At 43.1% G+C, this 22254-nt stretch overlaps 1 protein-coding gene across 1 annotated transcript in view; it reads left to right on the forward strand.

Annotated features, from left to right (window-relative positions):
- Positions 1-20705, forward strand: part of LOC112453285 — a 28771-nt gene extending 8066 nt beyond the window's left edge. Inside the window, exons 2-5 of the mRNA XM_025013928.1 lie at positions 4727-6764; positions 18096-18181; positions 18351-18475; positions 19494-20705. Of these exons, the coding sequence (XP_024869696.1) occupies positions 5707-6764; positions 18096-18181; positions 18351-18475; positions 19494-20165 (1941 nt within the window). The 5' untranslated portion in view covers positions 4727-5706 and the 3' untranslated portion in view covers positions 20166-20705. The remainder of the gene's footprint in view (positions 1-4726; positions 6765-18095; positions 18182-18350; positions 18476-19493) is intronic.
- Positions 20706-22254: the final 1549 nt, after the last annotated feature.

A 22254-nucleotide genomic window follows, 5' to 3' on the forward strand; every position in this document is an offset into this window, starting at 1 on the left:
TTAAGTGAAATAGAAATACACGCGTATTCCTATTTCCTTAAAGGGATCCCTTTGAGGGATCTATTTATCTCGTAAATATCGATCGCCGGATGCGATACTGCCAGGAGAGCCGGTCGCCGGTCGCCGGTCGTCGGCCGCGAACGCCGACGGGAAATAAAAAGGAGGAAAACGAAGCCGCGACCGCGATGGAAGACGACGAAGTCGTGAAATTGGATAAGAACGGTGCGCATAGGACTTCGGTCGTACCCGAGGAAACCTCACACGCGCACGTAATCCCATAATTTCGCTGACCGCGCCGCGAGCGCTGAAACAATATCTCGCGAGGTCTGCAAGTGAAACACTGACAAAATACTAAATTAATTTAATTAATTCCTAATTTTCTAGGAAACACATTCTGTGTTGTAAAGATATATTTTTATGCTTTTATATAAATATTTTTTTACGGAATTGATTCTTCCAGTTGAGCCTTCCAGAAAATAAAATGTCAACTCCATAAAATACAAAGTAGACAAAGATGGAATTATAAATTAATCACGTATGATTCTGATACCAAAATTAAAAAATTAAAAATGAAGTTAATCGGTTTGGTCTCTAAGTGGTTCAACTCTTTACCAACATTGGTTACACTTTTTTTTATTGCCGGATGTTTCTGCTAAGGTTTTACTGAAATGTTTGTTTTATGTAAGACGGAGTTTGATAGAAATTTGATGTTAGATTGCCCGGAGATTGATTCAACGTTGAAAGTTGAAAGGCGTCTATAATCAATACAGGAACTTGCAAGCTAGTAATCAATGCGACGCGAATGTCCATTCCGGTTTTAGAAATGTTCGCTACCCGAGCGAAACGATGGGAATGACGATTAATGATGTCAATGGCATCGTGTCGATAATACCCTGGTTGCCGCTAATAAGCGACTTCCTCAAACCGCGCTTCTCTCTGTTTCCATGCAAATCACGCGACCGCAAATAAACACGCGACGCACGAGTCAGAGAACTTAAATACATCTCGTATTAGTCTAGCGATCCGCGCCGCGCAGCTGGAGTCCGTACGTCGTTTCTACTTTGTACAATCACGAACGACGAATGTCTTTACCGATTATCTCGATGTGTCCATCGATTAATGCTTTGGCGATGGATAAGTAATCAATTTACCAAGCAAATGAGCACATCGAATAATGTATAACAACCATTGCAGCTCTCGACCTAAGAATAATGATAGATACGCTCTTGATGAAGAAGTCATGTAATAAAAATAAAAGATAAGAGTCGCGGAAAAAACAATTAAATTATTATAATGTTGCGATAGTAGTCTTGGCTAAAAGAAATGAGTCAACGTTTACTTTTCGGAAGTCGTCGTTCATACATGGCTTTTTCTATATTTAAAAGAGTACTAAGAGGATTCTTAGAAATTTAGCTTATTGCGTTAAGAATAAAGAGCTAGGAGATAGATCAATTTTAAGAGCGTAAAAGTAGCAACGTGTAAAAATGGACTTTAACGGAATTTGAAAGGGGTAAGAGTCTAAACTCAAATATCAAAAATACGAAATCGTTTTCTGTGATCCTGCAGACCGTTATTTTGTCAAAATTCGACATTACGCGCGTGTTTTTTGTGAGCATGTTTTACCGGAATCCTGCTCATCACGTGCACAGTTATCGATGCGACGGCGATGCGCTTTCTGCCGTGAACGGCAGGCTGGACGTCCGGAATGCGAGCGGAACCCGTTTCTATGAGTCAAGCCTGACTATTGACAACGGAAAGAGAAAGAGAAAGAGAGAGAGAGAGAGAGAGAGAGAGAGAGAGAGAGAGAGAGAGAGAGAGAGAGAGCGAAAGTAAGAGAAAGAAAGAAAGAGAGAGAGAGAGAGAGAGAGGTGCCCGCGGCCCACGATAGCCGATCTTGCGGTTCTGGATCGCAGCACGCGATCCGGGATCCGGCGTGTATCGTGCGGCGGCAAAGGATATAAGAGAAAGAGAGGGGAGGAATTTGCGGGATCGAATCATGTTACGCCACGAAGATTGCCTTCGATAAGGACTCAGGATACCGTGACGACGAGGTGCACGTAGGATCACATTTTAACGCGTAATTGGTTCACGGACGACGAATAACGCTGATTTTATACGTACGGACAGGGCTGTTTCTTTTACAACTAGGATAACGTACGCTTGGCCTTTTACATTCTGTGTCGGACAATGAGCACAATGAAAGAGAGTAAAACGACTAATTGTCATGTATACTTGAGTTAGAACAAAGTGAAAGAAAGCTTCCAAGTAGATTGTCCGAAGATAATGCAACATAGAGGGCAATGGAAAGTTTGACGAAAAGTAACTATATATTTTTTATAATTTTGTTACTTCGTAAAAATGACTTATGTTAAAAGTAAAAAAAATGTTTAAACGAACACGAGGAATTCGATCGCGTTATTTTACACATCCGTGCTTTAAGTTGCGATAATGATTCTGGACTTGGTTTATTATTTACATATTCTTCGGCAGCGACCTGGATTTGTGCTGATGGCGTATGCCGACTCGAGTTCTTTCTACGAATTTTACCAAGTCTCGTAAAATAAGACAATATCGAATAAATACATATCTTCAAAAGCGGTTTTCGTAATACACGTAGTTGGAGCGCGTAAACTTCTCGATCGGAAAATAGCGTCGATCTTTCGACGCGAATGACCGAAACGCGACGCAGTTCTGACATCGCGAAAAAGAAAATTGTAAACGGAAGCAAGTAACGGTATCGCGAAAAGATGCGGGAAGCAAACAAATCGATCGTGTCCTTCATATTCGCGTTTCGGAAAGTAATTCTCTTCTATTCTCTAGATATTTCGAAATTATTCGTCTCGGAGAGGCGTGACCTGAGGAATACGAAAATATTTTTTATTTTTACGAGCAAGGTGGAAATAAAAATCGCCCCGTAAACATGTTTTTTATGCGACACGTAGTAGGCGTTGCGGTTCCGAGTTACAATCGAGTTCATCGATCCGGAATGAGTCTCTTCATGGTTCTCGGTAATGGCATGTTCAATAAAGTATACATACCGACCATTTAATCATTGTGTTGCATGAAATGGATTGACATGACAATAAAGTCTTTTTTTCTTTCACGTTAATATTCTTTTTTTCTTTGTTTACTTAACACATATCCGAACATATCGATATTCGTGAAGAAAAAACTACAGTTATTATATATTAACGAAATGTGACGATTAAATTTTAAATTAAAATTTTAATAATATAAAACTCTTGAGTTGTGAACATTAGTTTAAATCAAGAGAAATTATTCAAAATAGATCCAAAATTATTTGTTAAATATTTAATTGCCTTCAATATGCAATAATTAAAAAATTATTTCTGCGTGGTTCCGACATTCTACAATTCCGACATTAAGAGAATTATCTCTCAAAATACACGAGAGAATTTCTAATCGCAATTACATTCTAAATGACTCTATATATGCATGCCGTTAGGTAAGCAAAGAGACGAGCTCGCGTGACCCGCTCGTGCCGAGTGAGAGGAAATGTATGAACAACGAGCTCCTCCCCCCTTCTCCCACCCTTTTCCCTCCGAAGAGGCTGTGTACGGTCGTATAGAAAGTGATAATAACGCGAGCACACGATAAATGAAGTATCGACGCAATTGTCCCACGAGAATCACCAGACACCGCTAGATCAATCGGTTTTCCCTCGCGACTCGCTTATCTCGCGCGATTGCGGGCAATTTGTCTTCGGATTCTTCGCGTCGCAATCAGATATATATGCCTCGCAAACCGCATACCACATCGCAACGCGACTTTTCCGTGAGCGCGTGCAGCCGTGTGCGAGCCGTTAAAGGTCATCGTCTGCCCGCTAAGTGTTACGCGTACCATCGTGCGATCTTTCTAATTACGCCGCTCGTGTCCTCGGCCTCTCGGGGCTCCTGATCCCCGACAATATAAATCGACACACGGTTTTTGTTTGAGATCTATCATACGAAACATGCAAAACTTTGAACGTAACAAACTTTTTTTCAGCAATAGAAAGGATTTTGAACATGTAAATATCTCTAACTATATATCACCAAAAATGCTCCAGAAATAATGAAAGAGCTGATTGTTCAAAATCGCGAAGAAGTTGAAACAAAGTTGGAATTACAAAATGAGCATTAAGTGCCGAAGAGCTTTTACGCTTTGATTGAGAAACGCAAAAACCGCGATGATAATTTTGATTCCAGAATCTTTTCACGTTACATTCTGTGTTAGTAGAAACGGTCGCGCTTTAAAGCGTTCCGTCACGATGCAAGCGGTCTGCGATCCGTTGAAACGAAGCTATTCTCTTCTCATTCGTATTTGAGAGAGATGCAGTGTCACCTACTTTACTTCTTGCCTCTCTGTAATATATAACAATATCCTTTTTACAATTTCCATTCAGTATTCAGTCGATACCTTTAATCTGGCTTCGGCTGAGTATAACCGTAGTATTTACTTCCTCATCGAGGCTATATGAAATTCTTTAAATTCCGTCCTGTTTGACTGACCGCGTATTTGACTGACCATTTGACCAACCGCATATTTCGGCTTGCGCGAAGCCTCCGATATACCGAGAGGGGAAGAGAGAAGGCCGTTTTCTTCGTTGCCGCGCCGCGCCGGATAGATTATACCCCGTATCTATCCTTTTTACGGTCAGACTATTCCGGCCGACAGCGGAGAGTGAACAGTCAGTCCATTAATTATTTTCTCCGACCTGTTCCAGAGGCACCGCCGGCACCATCTCGGAAGCCATGCCGGCTGACGAGCTCGTGCGTACCCGACGAGAAGACGGTGGTAGAAAACCGAGCTTGCAGCCGCCTTAACGTACTGATTGACCGATCGCATCGTCGTTGATAAAGAAAAAGAAGAAGACGAAGGAAAGAGGTCCCTCGCAGATCGACCCGATCATGCCCTTAGCGAACCCGTTCCGCTGCCCGTTGTCGTCGCATAGTTCCACGCTGTGAACCCGATATGTGAGAGAGTCGCCGCCGCCGTCTGGTGGAGGCCGTCGCCATGGTGAAGCAACTGGTGTGCAGCAACTCGCTGAGTCCGGGAACGTAGCGCTCAAATAAGCCTTGGTTTACGCATATTCCTTCTAGCTTTAAGGAACTACGTGCGGTCGAGGAACGAACGAGAGATATCTCCAACTTGAAAACCGGCAAACAACGTGCCTTTACATATTCACGTAGGAATTACGATAGAAAAGGTCCGATAAATTTAAGGAGCAATTTATTTTATTACGAGGATTTTAGAGTGACAAAGATAAAATTATAAACTTGAAACTTTCGAAATTGATAAATTGGATATTAATTCGCGATGGACGTAGTGTAGCTCGGAAGTTTAGAGAGAAATTTAATTGCGTGTGGAACATTCATGTAGTGTGAAGAGAGAAGTGACATTCAACGCGAAGAATCTAGATTGAAGAGAATTGAACTTAATGTGTTGTGTGTTATGTGCTATGCGTTATGTGTGAAGCTTGACAATTAGTTTTATAAAACGTTCAACGTGATGAAGAAAGAAGTGACGTCCTCTGATATGACGAGTCTAGTCTGAGGAAGGTCAAAGTTAACATCTACGTGCTATGACACGGTGGATTCGGTGCAATTTAGTATTCTCTTTCGTCACGAGGTCGCCATGTGAGGATCACCGTATCAGAAGAAAAGAGAAGAAGCCTCACTCCGCGTGACACCAGCGTGTCGAGTAATGCTGAAGCACATTCTGACGGGGCAGCCGTCGTCAACGGGCTCGAGGCATCATCACAATGATTATCAGACGAGCTCGGGCTCGTTGCACGGCGGGCACGTCCATCATCACTTGCACAACAGTTCGCTGCATCAGGATCAGCAGCAGCAGCAACAGCCACAGCCGCAGCAACAACAGTCACAGCAGCAGCAGCAACATCATCATCATCACCACTACACCGGAAGCGCTGGGACACGCGGCGGCGTTCCCGGGCATCGCGGTAACAACGGCGGAGTCGACGTGTACGATTCCGTGGCGAGACCGACGGCGGTGTCAAACGTGCACCAATCGGCGACGACTCCCTCGTCGACGCACCGGCATCCGCTGAACCATTCTCAGCTGAGCGTAAACAACCTGTCGCAACGCCTGAATCATTCGCACGCGCTTAACGTGTCAACTCTATCGACCTCCAAGCACTCGGTCAATAGCGTTAGCCCGGTTGGCGGCGTCAATGGCAACAACGGTGGCGGTAACAACAATAATAACAATCATAACGTCTCAGCGAGTCAGTTGGGCCATACCGTGATCTCGCAGACGAGCGTCCTGCATCAGGACAGGCCGAAGGCGAATGGCGGCTTCGACATTTCCAGGTTGTCGCGATTGCCGAGCCAGACCACGCCGTCACCCGCGCCTGCTACAACTGCGCTTCCTGTCGTGGCTGGCCAAGTGGCCAGTGGGCCGACGGTCATACCCCTCAACGCTTCCTGGTCTTCATCCCTGTCCAGAAATCTCCATCGGAGTGACGAGGCTGGCGTGAAGGAGATGTTGACGAGCCTCGGATTGCTCTGTCTGGTATCCCTACTTCTAGCTCTGCTCTCGGTAATCTTCTTGTTGAAGATCTCGCCGCTCACGGTCACGTCCAACAGTCTTATCAGCCCGGAGGAGTTTGTGATCGTGTACGAGGTTACCCTGGCGCTGTGCGCCCTCGCCCTGTCCCTCAATCTCTGTTGCCTGCTGGTCTGCGCCATACAGTTCCTTTTCGCGGTGAAGCTCGTCAAAACCTCGTACCAGGGCCATCGGTAAGTCGCTCATAATCGTTTCCTTCTTTCGATATTTGTGTCTCGAAAATTATCACTAAAATTAGAATTAGAATTATCGCTTTCTCTGTTATCATCGTGAGCTAATACCTCGACATTTTGATATCTCGAAATCGTGCAGTAAAAAGGCTTTAATAAGGCTCAGAAATGATTCTGGCTGTTGACGGGTTTATCGCGGAACCAGCGGCCCGGTGACTAATGAACGACATGAAAAGGACCGATACGAGGCCGATACCGCCAGCCTTGACACGTTGGAATCTAGTTCAATTATTTTTAAGCTCTAATGGGGACTGCGCGACTTCGTATGGGCAAGTCGAGATTCGCAATTAATTAACGTGGTAAGAAGACGATATTCTCTGCGCGTTCAACGGCAGTTAACCGATTCAGAATGATCGGCGCGCAATAACGCCTCGTCGCCGCGTCGTCGCTCTGTTGTGATGACCTCTGGGCCCAACACGACGTTACGAAACCATTTAAAGACCGGTTCACACTTGTGTCGTGTAGTTCAGAGATTGCAAATTGCAGGATCAAGGTCTCTCCATTTATATTTTATATATAGATATTAACTGTTTATTAATTATTTACGGAGAATGCCGCGCGATTGTTTTTTTTTAATACGTAATTAAAAATTTTATTTATAATTTTATTATTTATAATTATCTGTGAATTTGTTTATTCGGATTTGAACTATTCATTAAAAAATAAAATAGAAAACTGACCACTAGCTAGAATTCATTTAGCTATTCTTGATTGGAAGATTTTAAACGCTTCAAATAATCTAAGACACAAAGAACACCAAGAAATCTTTGCAGACTCGAATATCGAACAAATTTAAATGTACAATGATTGAAAAATCCATATGTCTGAGAAACCTAATGTTTCAAGTGCTAATTAAACATCCAGAAAAATAAGCGATTAAAATAAACGTGCAAAAAATTTCATTCTGCAACAGCCTGCGAACTTTGTATGCGCAATAATAACTCGGTAATTACACAGGAAGCGATGGGACTCACATGTAATAGGATCTAATAGAGGATATATACCGAGTCCCTCGTTCAAAAAGAATTCTTCCCGCGGGATCGAGGGAAGCGATTTACGCGAATCGAGGTCGTTCGCGGGTGTTCTCCGTTCCTCCTCGTGTGATCTCACGTCGCCGATCAAGATCGTCCTCACGCGTCGGGATGGAATGGGTTCCCAGTCATCCATGCGTGCCCCATCCGTGCCCCGTCCGTGTACGCACTCGAATGTACACGGGTGGATCTCGTATCCAACGTACGGGGATCGTCGGCGCCCCAACAAGATATATCAGTGTCTTACCGTGCGAGTGTTTCTTCTCACGGAGAGAGGCGCAAAAATTCACCTTCGCGTTCACGCACATGTGTGTGTGTGTGTGTGTGAGTTTTTTTGTATGCATGTGTACCCACGCGAAATTGCACCCGAGTAGAATCAGAGCGAAACGCAGACGCGGTAGATCGCGATGTCGCGCCACCCCGAAATTATCCTCGTTAAAGAAATGTGTTGATGCCATCGCTCTCGGGGTGATCTCTCCCGAACCGTGACTTCTTTTCCTGAAATGCAATATCGGACATTAGTAACTGTAGGTTGTTGGTGTTGTATAATAAACACTTCATAGAGGAGAATGTAAAAATATGATATAGGGAAGAAACATCTGATAGACGAAAATGCAAGTTTTATGTTTTTTTCTTAAAGAATGTAGAAAGTGTTAATTAATAATAATAACATTATTAAAAATTTGTTACCAAAAATTAGCGTTAATAATATTAATTACTGAATATTTAAAACTATAACGTGTTTTATTTAACTGATGCGACTTGTAATACATTTTTTTGTTACTTGGTATACTTACATTATATCTGTAGCCCTGTTACGTTCAGATTCTATCGCGATATTCGAAAGAAAATATTCACTTTAGAAATTATTCAGCAATTTAATCTCACACTCTAATGATCTTTCGATTCGGTTAGGTTCTTATCTGAGTTTCGATTTTCAGGCTCTTTGCTTTTGATCTTATTGTTTTTTCGTTGATCTGTTCGCGAGAAAGTTTACGCGATGGTCTGATGGGGCGAACTATCAGAAATATAGTGTACATGGTAATAGAGTGCGTAGAGCTCATTTCGCCGCGGCGGAAAAGGACGAGGAAATCCCGAGTTGGTAGAGCAGGTAGATGGCCGTTAATGACCGCCTTGAGAATGAATAAGGAAAACAAAAAGAGTACACAGGAACGCACAGGGTAGCTTCCTCTTGTTTCTCTCGCGGTTTCTGTCCACGGTAGGGTATCGCGCTTTCCACTGTTAGAAATTTCCAACTAGACTGGCACGAAACGCGATTAATATCTCTTTTTCTCCCGAGCGCTCTCGACTTAGGCATGATTCACACTGAATATAAAGATCCAGAAAATACATTGAATTAACGCATCCACGACAAGTTAGAATAGTCAATATTTGTGAATTGTCTCAAGTATTTTATCAAGTTAACATAGTAGAGGCTCTCTTTTTGCCTTCTTTTACCATCGTCAATCCTCCCTTTACCACCTTTTCGATCTTTTTATTTTCCATTTCTGGAGTGTATCTAGAGAGAGATTGTATGCTACAAAGGCGGCTATAAAACCTAAAAGTTTCAAAGGAAATCTCAACCAAGACGGAAATTCTTCGGATAATTCTGACGGAATGATTGGGATCTTCCCCGAAAATATTTACATACTAACAGAGACATAAATAGTTTGTAGGAGTACGAAACCTGTTTTAATTGAGTTTCTTTATCAATAGCTAAATCTAAAATCTTTATTAGTTTAATTTTTTCCAACATGGAAGTACATACATAATATATGATGTAAATATTTTTAATACATAGTACAATAAATATTAGAAAGTCGTTATCTTTGTAAAAAATATATAAATTTTAGAGTATTACAATATTGGAAAGTTACTTTGTTCTTAATTATCTAATTGCTTTATTTTCTTTAAAAATGTAAATTATAAAATGTAAAATATAAAAACTTCGAGATTTGAAGAATATTTTCAATCGAATCTATTCTGTGAATCAATCTTATGTGTGTATATTTATTGCAAAATATATAGGAAAGACACTTTTTTTTATCGTTATGGTATAACATATATGCGATATTAAAAGTCCTGGAAGTTTTGAGTTTTCTTGGATTAGTGAACGGCAGACACAGGCAGACAGGCAGAAGACGCGGACGGAAGACTGATAAGGTGCAGCGACGCTTGTATGCCATGCATAATAAACTGAATGTAGGTGACGGGTTAACGGCTTCTTTCTAAACAGTGTTCTGTGCCAACTGATAAGTGCAACGATCGATCAGAGCACATGCTATTTTTGTCTTGCGCTATCACGAAACCTTATAGCCGTATAGCCCTGCCTCTATGCCTCTATATGCTTCGTGAAAGAATAATCAACTGCAGCTCTCGAATATAGGTGAATACGAATTCATAAACAACACTCGGACGCAACACAAATGTTTTTTTCTTTCAATCTTTTACTACAACGAAGGAAGATCGGAAAACGAGATTAGCATAATTTAACTAAAGTCTAATTAGCATAGCATTGTGATTCTTTTAATAATCAATATTTACACATAAATTTAATATTTCGTAAATTCGATGCTGAATATACGCTACTGAAATTATAGATAAATTCATTTAGACATGAAATAAATTTCAAGAGTAAAAATTTGTTAAATATTTTATTCATATTTTTATCTGCACTTTAATTTCATCATGTTCGTACATTTTTCGTACGTTATAAAAATTTAACGTATGCTATCTTGATTAACGAGCGTTCGGAATTAGCTCTAGTCTCCGAGTTTGGTTTTCATCATTCACAGTGTAAATGGTTTGGTTGTGAGACCCACCGAGAAATCTGAGCTCGGCTGCTGAACAAACATCAAACAGACATCGATATGGAATGTTTTTGCTGTAAAATTAACCGAGTTTGATATGCCAATTCGATCAAAGCGAACGTTTGCTATCTGCATCTTTGCGCTATATTTGCTAGCGTTAATAGAAATAAGTATTATTAAAGTCTTACGTCACACATTTTCAGTGAATTCATTTAATTTCAATAGCATATTCATTGAATTTAGAAATTAAGAAATAAACTCGGTTATTATTAATTGCTAAACATGTCACTTTAACGAAATTGTTCAGAAGGTATTTTGATAATTTGGGTCACAGAAATAAAAAATGTAGTAGAATTTATTGCTCTTATTTGAATTATAAGCTAATTTTTTTTCATCGCGTGTTAAGAAATTTCTTTGCATGCGGAATAAGAACGATGACCTACAGATATAAAATAACGTAGGAGAGATTGTTGCTCGAAATACAAGGGCTTTATCCGCGAGTAGCCTCAGAGTTTTCAGCGAAGACTAAATAAAATTTGTTCGAGGTCGTCGAAATTGAGATGCCAGCTCGGTTCTCTCTATGTTCTTTCTCTTTCTCTTTCTCGCGCGCGCGCGTGCGTTAGTCACGGCGTAAGTACGTCAACTTCGAAAGAGGCCCCGAAAATCTGCGTACAGATGGCTGGAATACGAATGACGGAGCGGGAACCTTTCTGAGAATCTGTTCGCAAACGCGCTCCTTCACCTTCACTGGCATTCCTCGCGCGACGTTCGCGCGCGTCGCCGATGGCGTATCGGATGCTGTATTGCGAGGATTCGTTCGCCGTTCGGGAAATCTTATCTGCGCCGGCAAGAACATCCTTTACGCACATGTATTATGCGGCTCGCTCTGATTCCTTCGGTTCCCCGGGACGGCGCGGCGCGTCTGGCTTATGTCCCGTCAGCTTATATGCGGCTTCGACATAAGCCGTCTCCGGGTTTTAACGTCAGCATGCACGTTAGCCAGCAGCGCGCGCGCGGCAGTGTTATCGGGCCTCTCTCAAGTACTACTACTTGGCATTCCACGCCCTCGGATCTCTGGATCCCGTCTTATCGTGCCTCGTCCCCGGCCGCTCTTCTCGCTGGAGATATCCTCGCGAGTTTAGGAGCACATATGAGGAGGCGGGGAATAAATTTGGCGGCGCAGGAGAAGTCGCGAGTACCTCTGTACCCGAGAAGCGGAGAGAAGCCAGGCCTGGAACGATCGGCTTTGACATATTTATTAAATCGTTGCATGTCAAGTGTCGTTTTACGCCTTTCTCAATGACTCTCAAGCAATACCCCCAAGACTCGAAATATACGCGATTGAAAAACTTCTGTCTCACACACGTTCTTTACTTTTCTCTCCAGGCAAAAGGCCATTTACATAATCTTATTTTTTTACCAAACGTGCATGGGAAATATAAAAGCGAGAACGCGAGAAGAGCAGCAAGAATAAGAAATACGTTTTCGACTTTTTAATTCCCGATGAGGCATCCGGATTATGCCAGACCGCGTGATTTTGATCTTCGTATAGGCTTCCAAACAGCTTTCGAACCTGCGCGCTTCTGCTTCTGAGAACTTTCCTCTCCGAAATACCGGTGAACACATACATTTCGCGTTCAAACACTTGACGAGATACGTGCCGTTTACCCACAATATCTTGGCAAAACACGGCACATCGAGGAGCGATTATTCGCACCATCAGCACCGTCCAAGTGGCGTGCCTTTGGTATTACACTCGAGTTAAATAATGCGGTCCGACGCAGTCTCGGATGGAAAGAGCCCGATCGCGAATAAAATATCTTAATTGCGTTACACTTTAACGAAATCGTCTTTCTTGTATTAATACAGGCATTTCGAGCATACGATGTTGCTTACATTTTCGCGATAAGTCACATCTTATGTATTTTCTCATAATAACCGTAAAGAATCGCCCCGGTTGTCGTCACGGTATTGACCAGCGATAATATTTCTCGTTTAAAAACCGATCGATCAGCCGTGGCTGATTCGTCGCGTCGGGCGTACAACAAGGGAACAAGGTGATCTTCTCGTTCGTCAACAGGCTACAAAGATTGGCGGGTATCGCGGCAAGTGATGGCGACAAGCGATCGGTCACGCTGTCACTTCGGTGTGTCGTAGAGCTGACAATACTCGCATTGCCCGCGCGACGAGATGGTGCCGGGATGCCTGGTGCGAACAGCCGAACAGGTGCAACACAGAGGTGAGGTGGACCGGGAGACCGTAACGGTTGTCGTCCCGGCACAAAGCCGCGGCGAGGGCACCCTCAATTTCGTGCGAGGGTCCCGGGCCCCCGGGCCCCCGTCGTTAAGTCCCTTCTTCCCGGTATCGGGCCGGCACCAAGGAGATAGGAAATTCCGCGGGCACGTTGGGACGCCTTCGGTGAACTTTTTTTTCGACCGCGACACGGATTACAGACACCTGTCGGCACAGGAGGATGCAAGAAGCGTGGATCGGGAGGTGGTAGAGGAAGGAAGGACGGCGGGAACGGAGGGAGGAAGGATCGCGGTTGTAAAGCGAGCGCGCGCGCGCGTATGATCCATCATCCGCGACGACGGAGCCGTGTGATCAGCGTATGATCCATCATCCGGTAACCACTTGCATCCGCGACCACGGCGAATGCCGACGCCGCGAAGCTATGCGGATGTACCCGGCCGATGATCATCCGCCATGCACGACCGTACGAGATCTACTTACAATTAGAGCCAGAACGATAATCGAGTTTTGCGTTCGTAATCGACAAAAGCAACTTTATTTCAGTATTGGCAAATGGGTGCGCGATGCTCGCAAGTTCTGGAGGGACGAGTTGCTTAGAACGAAGGAAACGTTTCTTTAATACGTTTACGTGATACTGTCTGCACGAATGTGCAGCTCCGTGCAATCGTACATCACGGTACCGCAATTTTCATGCGACGCGCACAAAATGGCTCTAATTAAATTACACAGGGCGCGAATCCGGGCACGATGTCGCACGGTGTTCGCGGAGATTGGAGTAACGGCACGCGGTTATAGCTGGTTATAGCTCCGACGTCGACGCGACGGTTCCGCGGGCGGCTTCCGTGCCCGGGGAGACCGGAAGTGAAGCGCGGAGCGGCTGCAACAGCCACGACGCTCCGCACCGTCGCGTCGCTCGGTCACGTGGTCACGTGGTCCGCGGCGAACCGTATAAAGACAACGAGGAAGGGCCCGATGATCGCGGCGACACGCTTGCGTGCACGTGTGTACGTTGCGCCGAGTCATTCCACGGAATACGCGCACGAACGCGTATCGGGGCTCGGGGCCCTGATTGGGTGCCACGCTCTCGTAACAACGCTCCACAAGTTTAACCGTTTTGCAACACTCGCAACAGATTACACGCGCGCCTCTTCCTGTAACAGCGAGCTTCGCGCGCGCGCGTGTCACGTTCACGCACGCACACACACGCGTGTGCGTGAAGGCGCATGGTTCACTTGAAGAGATGATCGTTCCACGAGCCGGGAACAGCTCGCCTCCGCGAGAAACTAGACTGAGTATAAGTTCGACGCATCTATTCCTCGGGGGGACTACAAGAACTTGGGATTTGCCGTATTTTATTTTATTATTATACGTTTGCATGTTTTACGTTACGTTGCATGTTGTACGTCTTTATACCTCGAGATGAATCCAGGCCAAACTAGTTTAGAACGAACGATTAAGAGCAAACATTTACAGGTAAATATGGACAAATGTGGCGAGCCTTTTGCCTTTAACGTGCCGAAAAGTAGAATATATTTGATTTAAATCGACGCCATTTACGTTTAATTATTAAAGCAAGTTCGTCTATTTATGTTTGTTTGTGTTCTCTGTTTGATCTGGACTCTATGCCTTTACGACACAGACATCCATGTGTGTACGTTGGTGAAATCATCTAAAACTTGTTTGTTTTGTGTACGAAAATATATTCGGTCGTCAGAAACGGATCTCTTTGTTGTTATCAATAGAGCATTACGTTCACCGCGACCAGCGAGAATCACCTCGAAGCAGAGAGCGAGATTCCCACTCTAGAACGACATTCTCCGACTTGTTCAGCTCCGGCAATGAATGTAGCGGGCACACGTGGACACTGAAACATGATTTTCTGCGCGGTCATTAAGCTGTGCCGCACCGCGTCGCGGCCGGTCGCTGACTTTCCGGCGGTCGCGCTTAATTAATAAATCTCACCGCTTTATAAATATCAACCGGATTCACGGATATTTTGGTCCCGGGGGTGAATGTCGGGTCAATGTTTCCGACGATTCACGCGCTCGCGCGGGGGCGAATTCCCGGAAATGATCTATACGCATTGATCGTATTGGGAGGAAGCGCTAATTGCCGAAGATGGGAAGTCTTGATGAAAGAAGTTAAATGGAAGTGACTGCGCATAAGAACAATTAACTCAAACTTCTTCAGCTGGCCTTGATCTCGTTGAACACAATATTACGCTCGAATTTGGCCAAATAGGCTGGTAACGTAGCGGTTTGGTATCAGGAAGTTTAAAGAAGAAGAAGAAGAAGAAGTTATGACAGACTGATGAAAGGAAGCGCATTTCGCACGCGAGAGTTGGGTGGGAATTTTTCACCTCGACCGTTACGGGATTTTCTAATACACGTGGTCCGATTACTATTGTAAATCCTAAAGATAATTATTGTAGCGGTCGATATAAAGAATACGGAGCAAACAAACGGTCGCGGCGTTTGTTACAATCTGCTTTCGTGCGAAAGATTGCCATTATGTAAAAGTAGACGGAATGTATAATTCTGTGCTCATCGTCGTACCGCGCTCAACAATGCCACTTAACAGTTAGCACGCGCGAAAATGCATATGTATGTCTTGTTTCTTTGTTTTTGCAAAGAAGAAAATTAGAGTTCTTAGGCATTCAATTTATTATGACGTCAGGTGAAAATTCCTTAACGACTTGTAGCATTTTATAATGCAATTTTTCAACCGTTTTTCCGAAATTGGCGTAACTAATTTTTACGCCGACCCTAAAAATACCTCATTTTTCCTGATGGAAAGATACTCGACTGGCAATATTTGATTATAAAATTGTTATAAATTTATTACCTCTAATAATATTCATTACGAATTAATCACGGGAAATACGTGAATTCACGTAACGTTACATTACTAGATTACTACGTTACTGTACTCTTCCTCCGTCATCTCGATGAAAGAGAAAAGTCTCCGTTTGTCTGCTCGACTGGTATATAACGGGTAAAAGTTGCAGCCGTTGGCGCGTGATTTGTCACTCTCGGTGCTCCGGAATGACTCGCTTCTATCGGCACTCAACAAAACCCCGTTGATCTCGCGCATTAACGCGGGAAGACGCCTTGCTTTGGTTCGGCACGTTCATTCATGACCGGTGAGAGATGCACAAATGCGACGACAACGACAGCACAACGAGGGACCGACAAAAGCGTCCGCGTCTATTCAACTCGGGCTCGTATAATTTCGTCGTGCGCGAAAGAAAAGGAGAGAGGCATGACGAATGACGAATGTGGAGATGCCAACGATACTCGAATCCGAGAAGCCGAGAAATGCCAAATGGAGTCTGTAGGTAAAACGTTGCATGGATAAAACGAAAATTTGGTATAGTAATTTCGATAATATAGCCGGATGTAAAATTATTATGTATAATAATAAAGTCGATAATAAAAACAAGAAACGACAGAAGTAAGAAGAGAAATAATAAAGAATGCCGAAAAACGATAGTAAACTGCATGATGTTAAAATGGTATAGTTTCCCGTAAAATACACCATTTGGCGCAAGTACCTCGGATGTCATCGCAGATTTGATATAATTTCTCTCGTGCATTTGCAGAGCAAAACGAGCGGTAATCGCTGAGCATCCTTTCCATACCAAACCGTGTTTCCGCAAAAAGCTCACGAATCTTCGTCTGCGTGCCGTTTCTAAATAAGCGTCATCTATAAGGTGCAATGAGGAATTCCCACGCAGCCGTTGCTGCCGCCCTTCGGGGTCAACGATCTCTTTGGATACACGAGCGGGTCATGCGAAGCGATTAGAACTACTATTGTTCGAGACTTCTAGTATAGTGGTAATTTATTTCTGGGAGTAAGCTACCGCGCGCGTTTTGCGATAAATTACCGGTTCTATAATTAACGTTAGGCGAAGACGATTTCAATTACGCTTGTATTTGATATCTTCTTTTTACAAGGATATTTTACACATACATACATACAAGATATGTGTTTCAGAGAATAACTGAAAAGTAGACGTAATATACTTCAGGTTTATGTAAGAAATTCCTAAACAATTGTCCAGCTGGTTTTTAATACAATATTTCCTCTCGCGTATCTGTCACACTTGAAATAATATTGAATTTCTGAAGAATTAAAAAGTCTCTGTCGCAATAAATTTAAGTCATATTCAATTATTGGCTCTCAGATAATTCATTGAAATCTCGCTCGCGGCATTATCGAGAAAATACATAGTAATCCTAATTCGGTGGATCTAATCTGAGAGAGTTAAAGCCGGCCTCTTTAAATAATCTTTATCGTTACGCACGCCTGGAGCAGCATTGTAGCCGGCGTTTTATTTATGGAGAACCTAAGATGATTACGACGAGGGCACGCCTAACTACAGTGTGGCACCGACGTATGAGAGATTAGTTGCGGCACAAAAACGCCTACTGGTCCCGCGTTTACGTCGGGACCATAAATCCATTTGACACGTCCGACTCTCTTTCGATGGGAGTGCGCTTAAACGCGCGGTATATCTACCTCGCGCGCGCGACAGAACGCCGATCGCCGAGAACGCCGCGGTTGAAGACAGGAAAAAAAGCGTGGGTTATCTGTAGAGAGTATGTACCGTTATGCACCGATCGTATCGCTGCACTTTCGCGATTATGCAATATTTGCCGAGGAGCAGAATATTTTGACTTACGGCCTTTGTGCTCTAAAGGCGAGGTACTCCAAAGGCATTCCCGTTTCGCTCATCTGACGCTTTTCGCGGACGGGTATCGCAACAATTAATTTGCGCAGCGTTCAATCAGTCGCGGGTTTCTTGAAGATTGGAAATACATGTACATATAAGGGCTGACGTGCGTTTTTTAAATAATAACAATGCAACAATCCTCGATACGTTACAACTAATTTGTAAAAATAATTTATTTTATTTCCTTGTAAATTTTATATAATCTTGAACGTATATTTAATATATTACCTATAAAAAGTTAAAAAGGATGTATTTCGCGCTAACCCACAAAAGATCAAATCGTTATCCGAACGCATCTCATGCTGCCGATCCTGAGCCGCGCGAAGCGTTTCCGTGAATCATAATTGCCGATGAAACGACGACGAAAGCGTGCGCCTTTATAACTCGCCCAATTATCACGGACTCGCGAAACTCATCTTCGCTCTGTGACTTTTGTCTGTTTCAGGAGTAACAAGTACCTGCAAAAATCGTCCATCAGCCGCGTGTGCGCCGTCGGAGGTTTTTTCATTAGCATCCCTGTCTTCTTAACTGGTAAGAACAAAACGCTTCTTCTTATTGTTAGATATTAATTAAATTTATACGGGTCGCACTTGATCCACGTTTGGAAAGATCCACGTGAGCACCCACGACGAAAACGACTCGAAAGTCTGAAAAAGTTATTGTAACGCCTGCGATATTAATCCCACATTGTGATCCACAGGCATGATCCTGTACACGTTCATCCAGTTCCATTCGACACCGGCGATCGTCACGTCGGTCTTCATCGGCCTCGGCATCGTGTTCTGCGGATGCGCCATGGTCCACAACGTCTTCGTATGGCAGAAAGTGAGTGCGCCTGAAAGTGCAATCATTTTTACGCCTTCCCATCTTCCGCCCTTCCTCCTCCATCCGCTTTCTTCCCCTTCGTCCGGCGATCTAACGGCGTGCGAACTTTTTCGATCATCCACGATATGCGGATCTCCGTCGTAGCCAGTTCGCCTCTTTATTTTCTCGTATTTCACGACCGGCGATGCACCAGTCTGCATCTCCTCTTCTCTCTCCTCTCCCTTGGTTCTTCCCTCTCCGCCGGCTCTACGCCCTTAAATCTCTCCCCGCCGCCCGCCGTCCGGCGTGCCTTATTAGCATATCCCGCAACGGTCGATGTCATTATCACGCTATTATTTACGTCGGTGATCATTCTACCGTGTAATTCGATTCCAAACTGGATCTGTACGCAGGATGTCGTGCGTGCGTGTAAGCCAGTACGCGTGTGTGCGTTAAGCGGACGGTGGGTGCGAACGGACGTGTCCGTCGTCGAGTTTTTGCTCTTCGAAAAAGAGCCGATGGCAGTATAACTACCTAACGTTCGTGCGATCCTGGGACGATACTCCGTTTCGCATTACGTAATGTAAATGAATTGTGTGATTAAGCGGAAGATTTTGTATAACTGCGTTTGTCGCGGCTCCCCGTCGCGTTCTCTTCGCGATAAACTTCACATAAATTGCTACATAAATTGCACGACGAAGAGGACTCTTTTTTTATTATATTTCTTCCGTAATCCTTTCAGCGTTGCGACAAAGATTTTTCTAATATACTCGTCGTCTATTAATTATTTTATCTTATTTTAGTTACTTAATAAAATTCGAAAGTGAAACTTGCATTTAAATAAATAATTTTATGAAATGACATAAAGCAAAAGTTTCACATGAAATATAATAAAAGCACCCTGGATTACGGAAATGCCGATACTTTTCCAAATCGCATTCTCTTTAATTCTCTCTCTCTCTCCTATCTAAATAAAGTTTACTGAGAGAAAAAAAGGAAATATTTTATAGAATAATTTTCTTTCTTGTACAACTCGTAGGAGAAGACGAATGCGGTAAAGGCGTTTGCCCGCGAGCAATGCGAGGTCGCGGCGCAGCTGCAGCGTCAACAGCAGCAGTTGCAACTGCAGCACCAGCAGCAGCCGCATCAGCAGGCACACTCGCAGCATCAACAGCACCAGCATCATCATCAGCAGCAGCATCACCATCATCATCATCAGCAGCTGCAACTACGGCCAACGCTGCACATGGGATCGAAGATCGGCAGCGGCAGTGGCGGCGCGATGGGTCATTCGACCGTCAGTCTGGCCCAACTTGGTCGCGGCCTCCACCATTCTTATCAGCATCATCCGCACCAGCACCATTCTCATCAGCAGCGGCACGTGTCCTCCATGTCGCCGCCGTTATTACTGTCGTCGCCGAATGCCGCAGCGCAGCACAATCACCTGACGCATCGCGGCGGTATTGCCGCCGCTGCTGTTGCTGCCGCTGCTGCCGCTGTCGCCGTCACCGCCACACCACCAACGACGCCCGGCGATCGGTCGCCGCCGAGTCCCAACGGTGGCGGCGGCGGCAGCGGCAAGCTCAACAGGTCGCAGCACTTGCCGCGTGAGACCAGCGGCAGCGTGAGCCCCGGCCTGCCGGCGGCCACGCTCGATCTGAGTAGTGCCGCTACCACCAACAGTCCGCACGAATTGTCGACTCTCGTTTAGGCATCTTAAGGGAAAAACCGAGGAAAGGATCCGAGGATCTATTCGGACACGTATTCTTTGAACAACGAAAGAGATTATCTCCCGGATCGTCTTAAGTCAATATTTATGAGAAATAGATCTAAAATTATTTAGAAACAAATTCTTCAATAGTTATTGTCTAAAAGAAGGGACCAAAAATTGTTAAGGCTGCTTATCTCACGTTGTTATTACCACGTTGTGTCATGTTGTATCGTTATCGGCATGTTGTCGCATTATTAACGTTATTATCATCATTGCGACATCATCATTTACAAGGGAAGGTTCAAAACTCCATTGATTTCGATGAAATTTGGCAGAACTTACAGAGAAAGTTCCCCCGAATGTAATGATACTCCTATTTGGGCGCAGACGGTCAACCGTTTCCGAGATATTTTAATAATAAATGTAGTAGCGTCTTCAGAGTAGAGTTTATTAGAACACTTACATACGAGTATTAGTGGCGTAGTGGATATGGGTGGTAACTACTTCATAATTTTTTTCGAGTTTAAACCCCCCAATCAATTAATTTTTTTATTGTATTATGTTTTATGATAAAACTAATTATTGTTAATATAAATAAATGCATATATATTATTTTAATATAAAAAAATTTATGTTATATAAATAATATAAATAGTCATGATATATAAAATAATATAATAGTCATGATACAAGGTCTACGAATTATGAGACAGTTATCATATCCACTACGCCACAAATACTCATGAGTGTCCTAATAAACTCTAAAGACGCTACTAAATTTATTGTTAAATATCTCGGAAACAATTAACCGTCTGTATCTAAATAGGGGTGTCATTACATTCGGGGAAATTTTTTCTGTAAATCTTGCCAAGTTTCATCGAAATCGATGAAGTTCAGTTCTGCATTTTCTCTTGTTAGTATTTTATCTTTTACTTTACTGATGATACAATATTCTTGGATATTGACAAGGGCCGATAAGAAGGAGATCTCACTTTGATAACGATGAATTATCGTGAATCTTTTGCTTACTCTATATATATATATATATATTTACCGAACTTTTGATGAATGAAAAACACCGTTCGGAGTTTTGCTGCTAAACAATTTACTCCAGATTAAGGAACTAAGAAGAGAATAGTTTTAATAAATTTTTGCGAATATATTTTGTTAACAGCCTAAGCAAAAGTGTGAAAGGTAATTCAATTAAATTCATTTCTTAATTTAAGATAATAGCTAACAATGCAACACCGCAGCAATGCATTTTTCTTTAATTTAATTTTTACCGTCTCATTATTTGACATAATTTTCGTTTTTAATATAACTTTAACGATAGATAATTTGATCGAAATTGCTGTTGCTATAGATACAGGACGCTCCAGAATATTGTTTTAGCCGTTTTTATGACTAATTTAAAGGTGACATTTTAAGACTGTCAAAAAGTGTTCCATTAGAATTTACCGAGCGAAATTTCATTAGCGTCTTTCGTTTGTCTATTCTTCATACTACTCCGACAATTAACGGCCTTGAAATTTATACTCTCATAGCCACTGACCATGTTTATGGCCTGTCATTAAACCAGTATTACTCGAGTCATAAGGTTTTTTGTTTCTCTCGCCGGGGTACATAGTTCTCTTGTATAATCAGAATTCGAACTGTCTTGATCCTGCTAGTATTGTAGCTAACATGATTTAATGATTGGTCGATAGCGCTACTTCTTGTTGGCCTTGATGAGCTACATGTTTTTTGTATGTTGCTACCAATTACAATTTCCTCAGGTGGGTTTCGCTTGCTTGATTTTTTATCGTTCAATGCGTTCGGGGGAACCGTATGCATATAAATACATATATATATACATACTTATTGTACATAATGTTCTTGGAGAAATTTTACGTCATGTCGTTACAATGTGGGAATTATTTCGATTCCCCGAACGAAACTTGCCGATTTATGCTTTATTTACGACTGGTATATCCTGCTATCACCAAGAACAGCAGCAACAGGTTCCTGTTGCGCAACGCCGACAAAAAAATTCCTCGTACCGAATGCGTGCTGCATTTTGCCCTTCGTAAATATTTTTTCTGGTTATCAT

The sequence above is a fragment of the Temnothorax curvispinosus genome, unplaced genomic scaffold (genome assembly GCF_003070985.1).
Source record: "Temnothorax curvispinosus isolate PA1 unplaced genomic scaffold, ASM307098v1 QBEX01004244.1, whole genome shotgun sequence".
NCBI lineage: Eukaryota > Metazoa > Arthropoda > Insecta > Hymenoptera > Formicidae > Temnothorax > Temnothorax curvispinosus.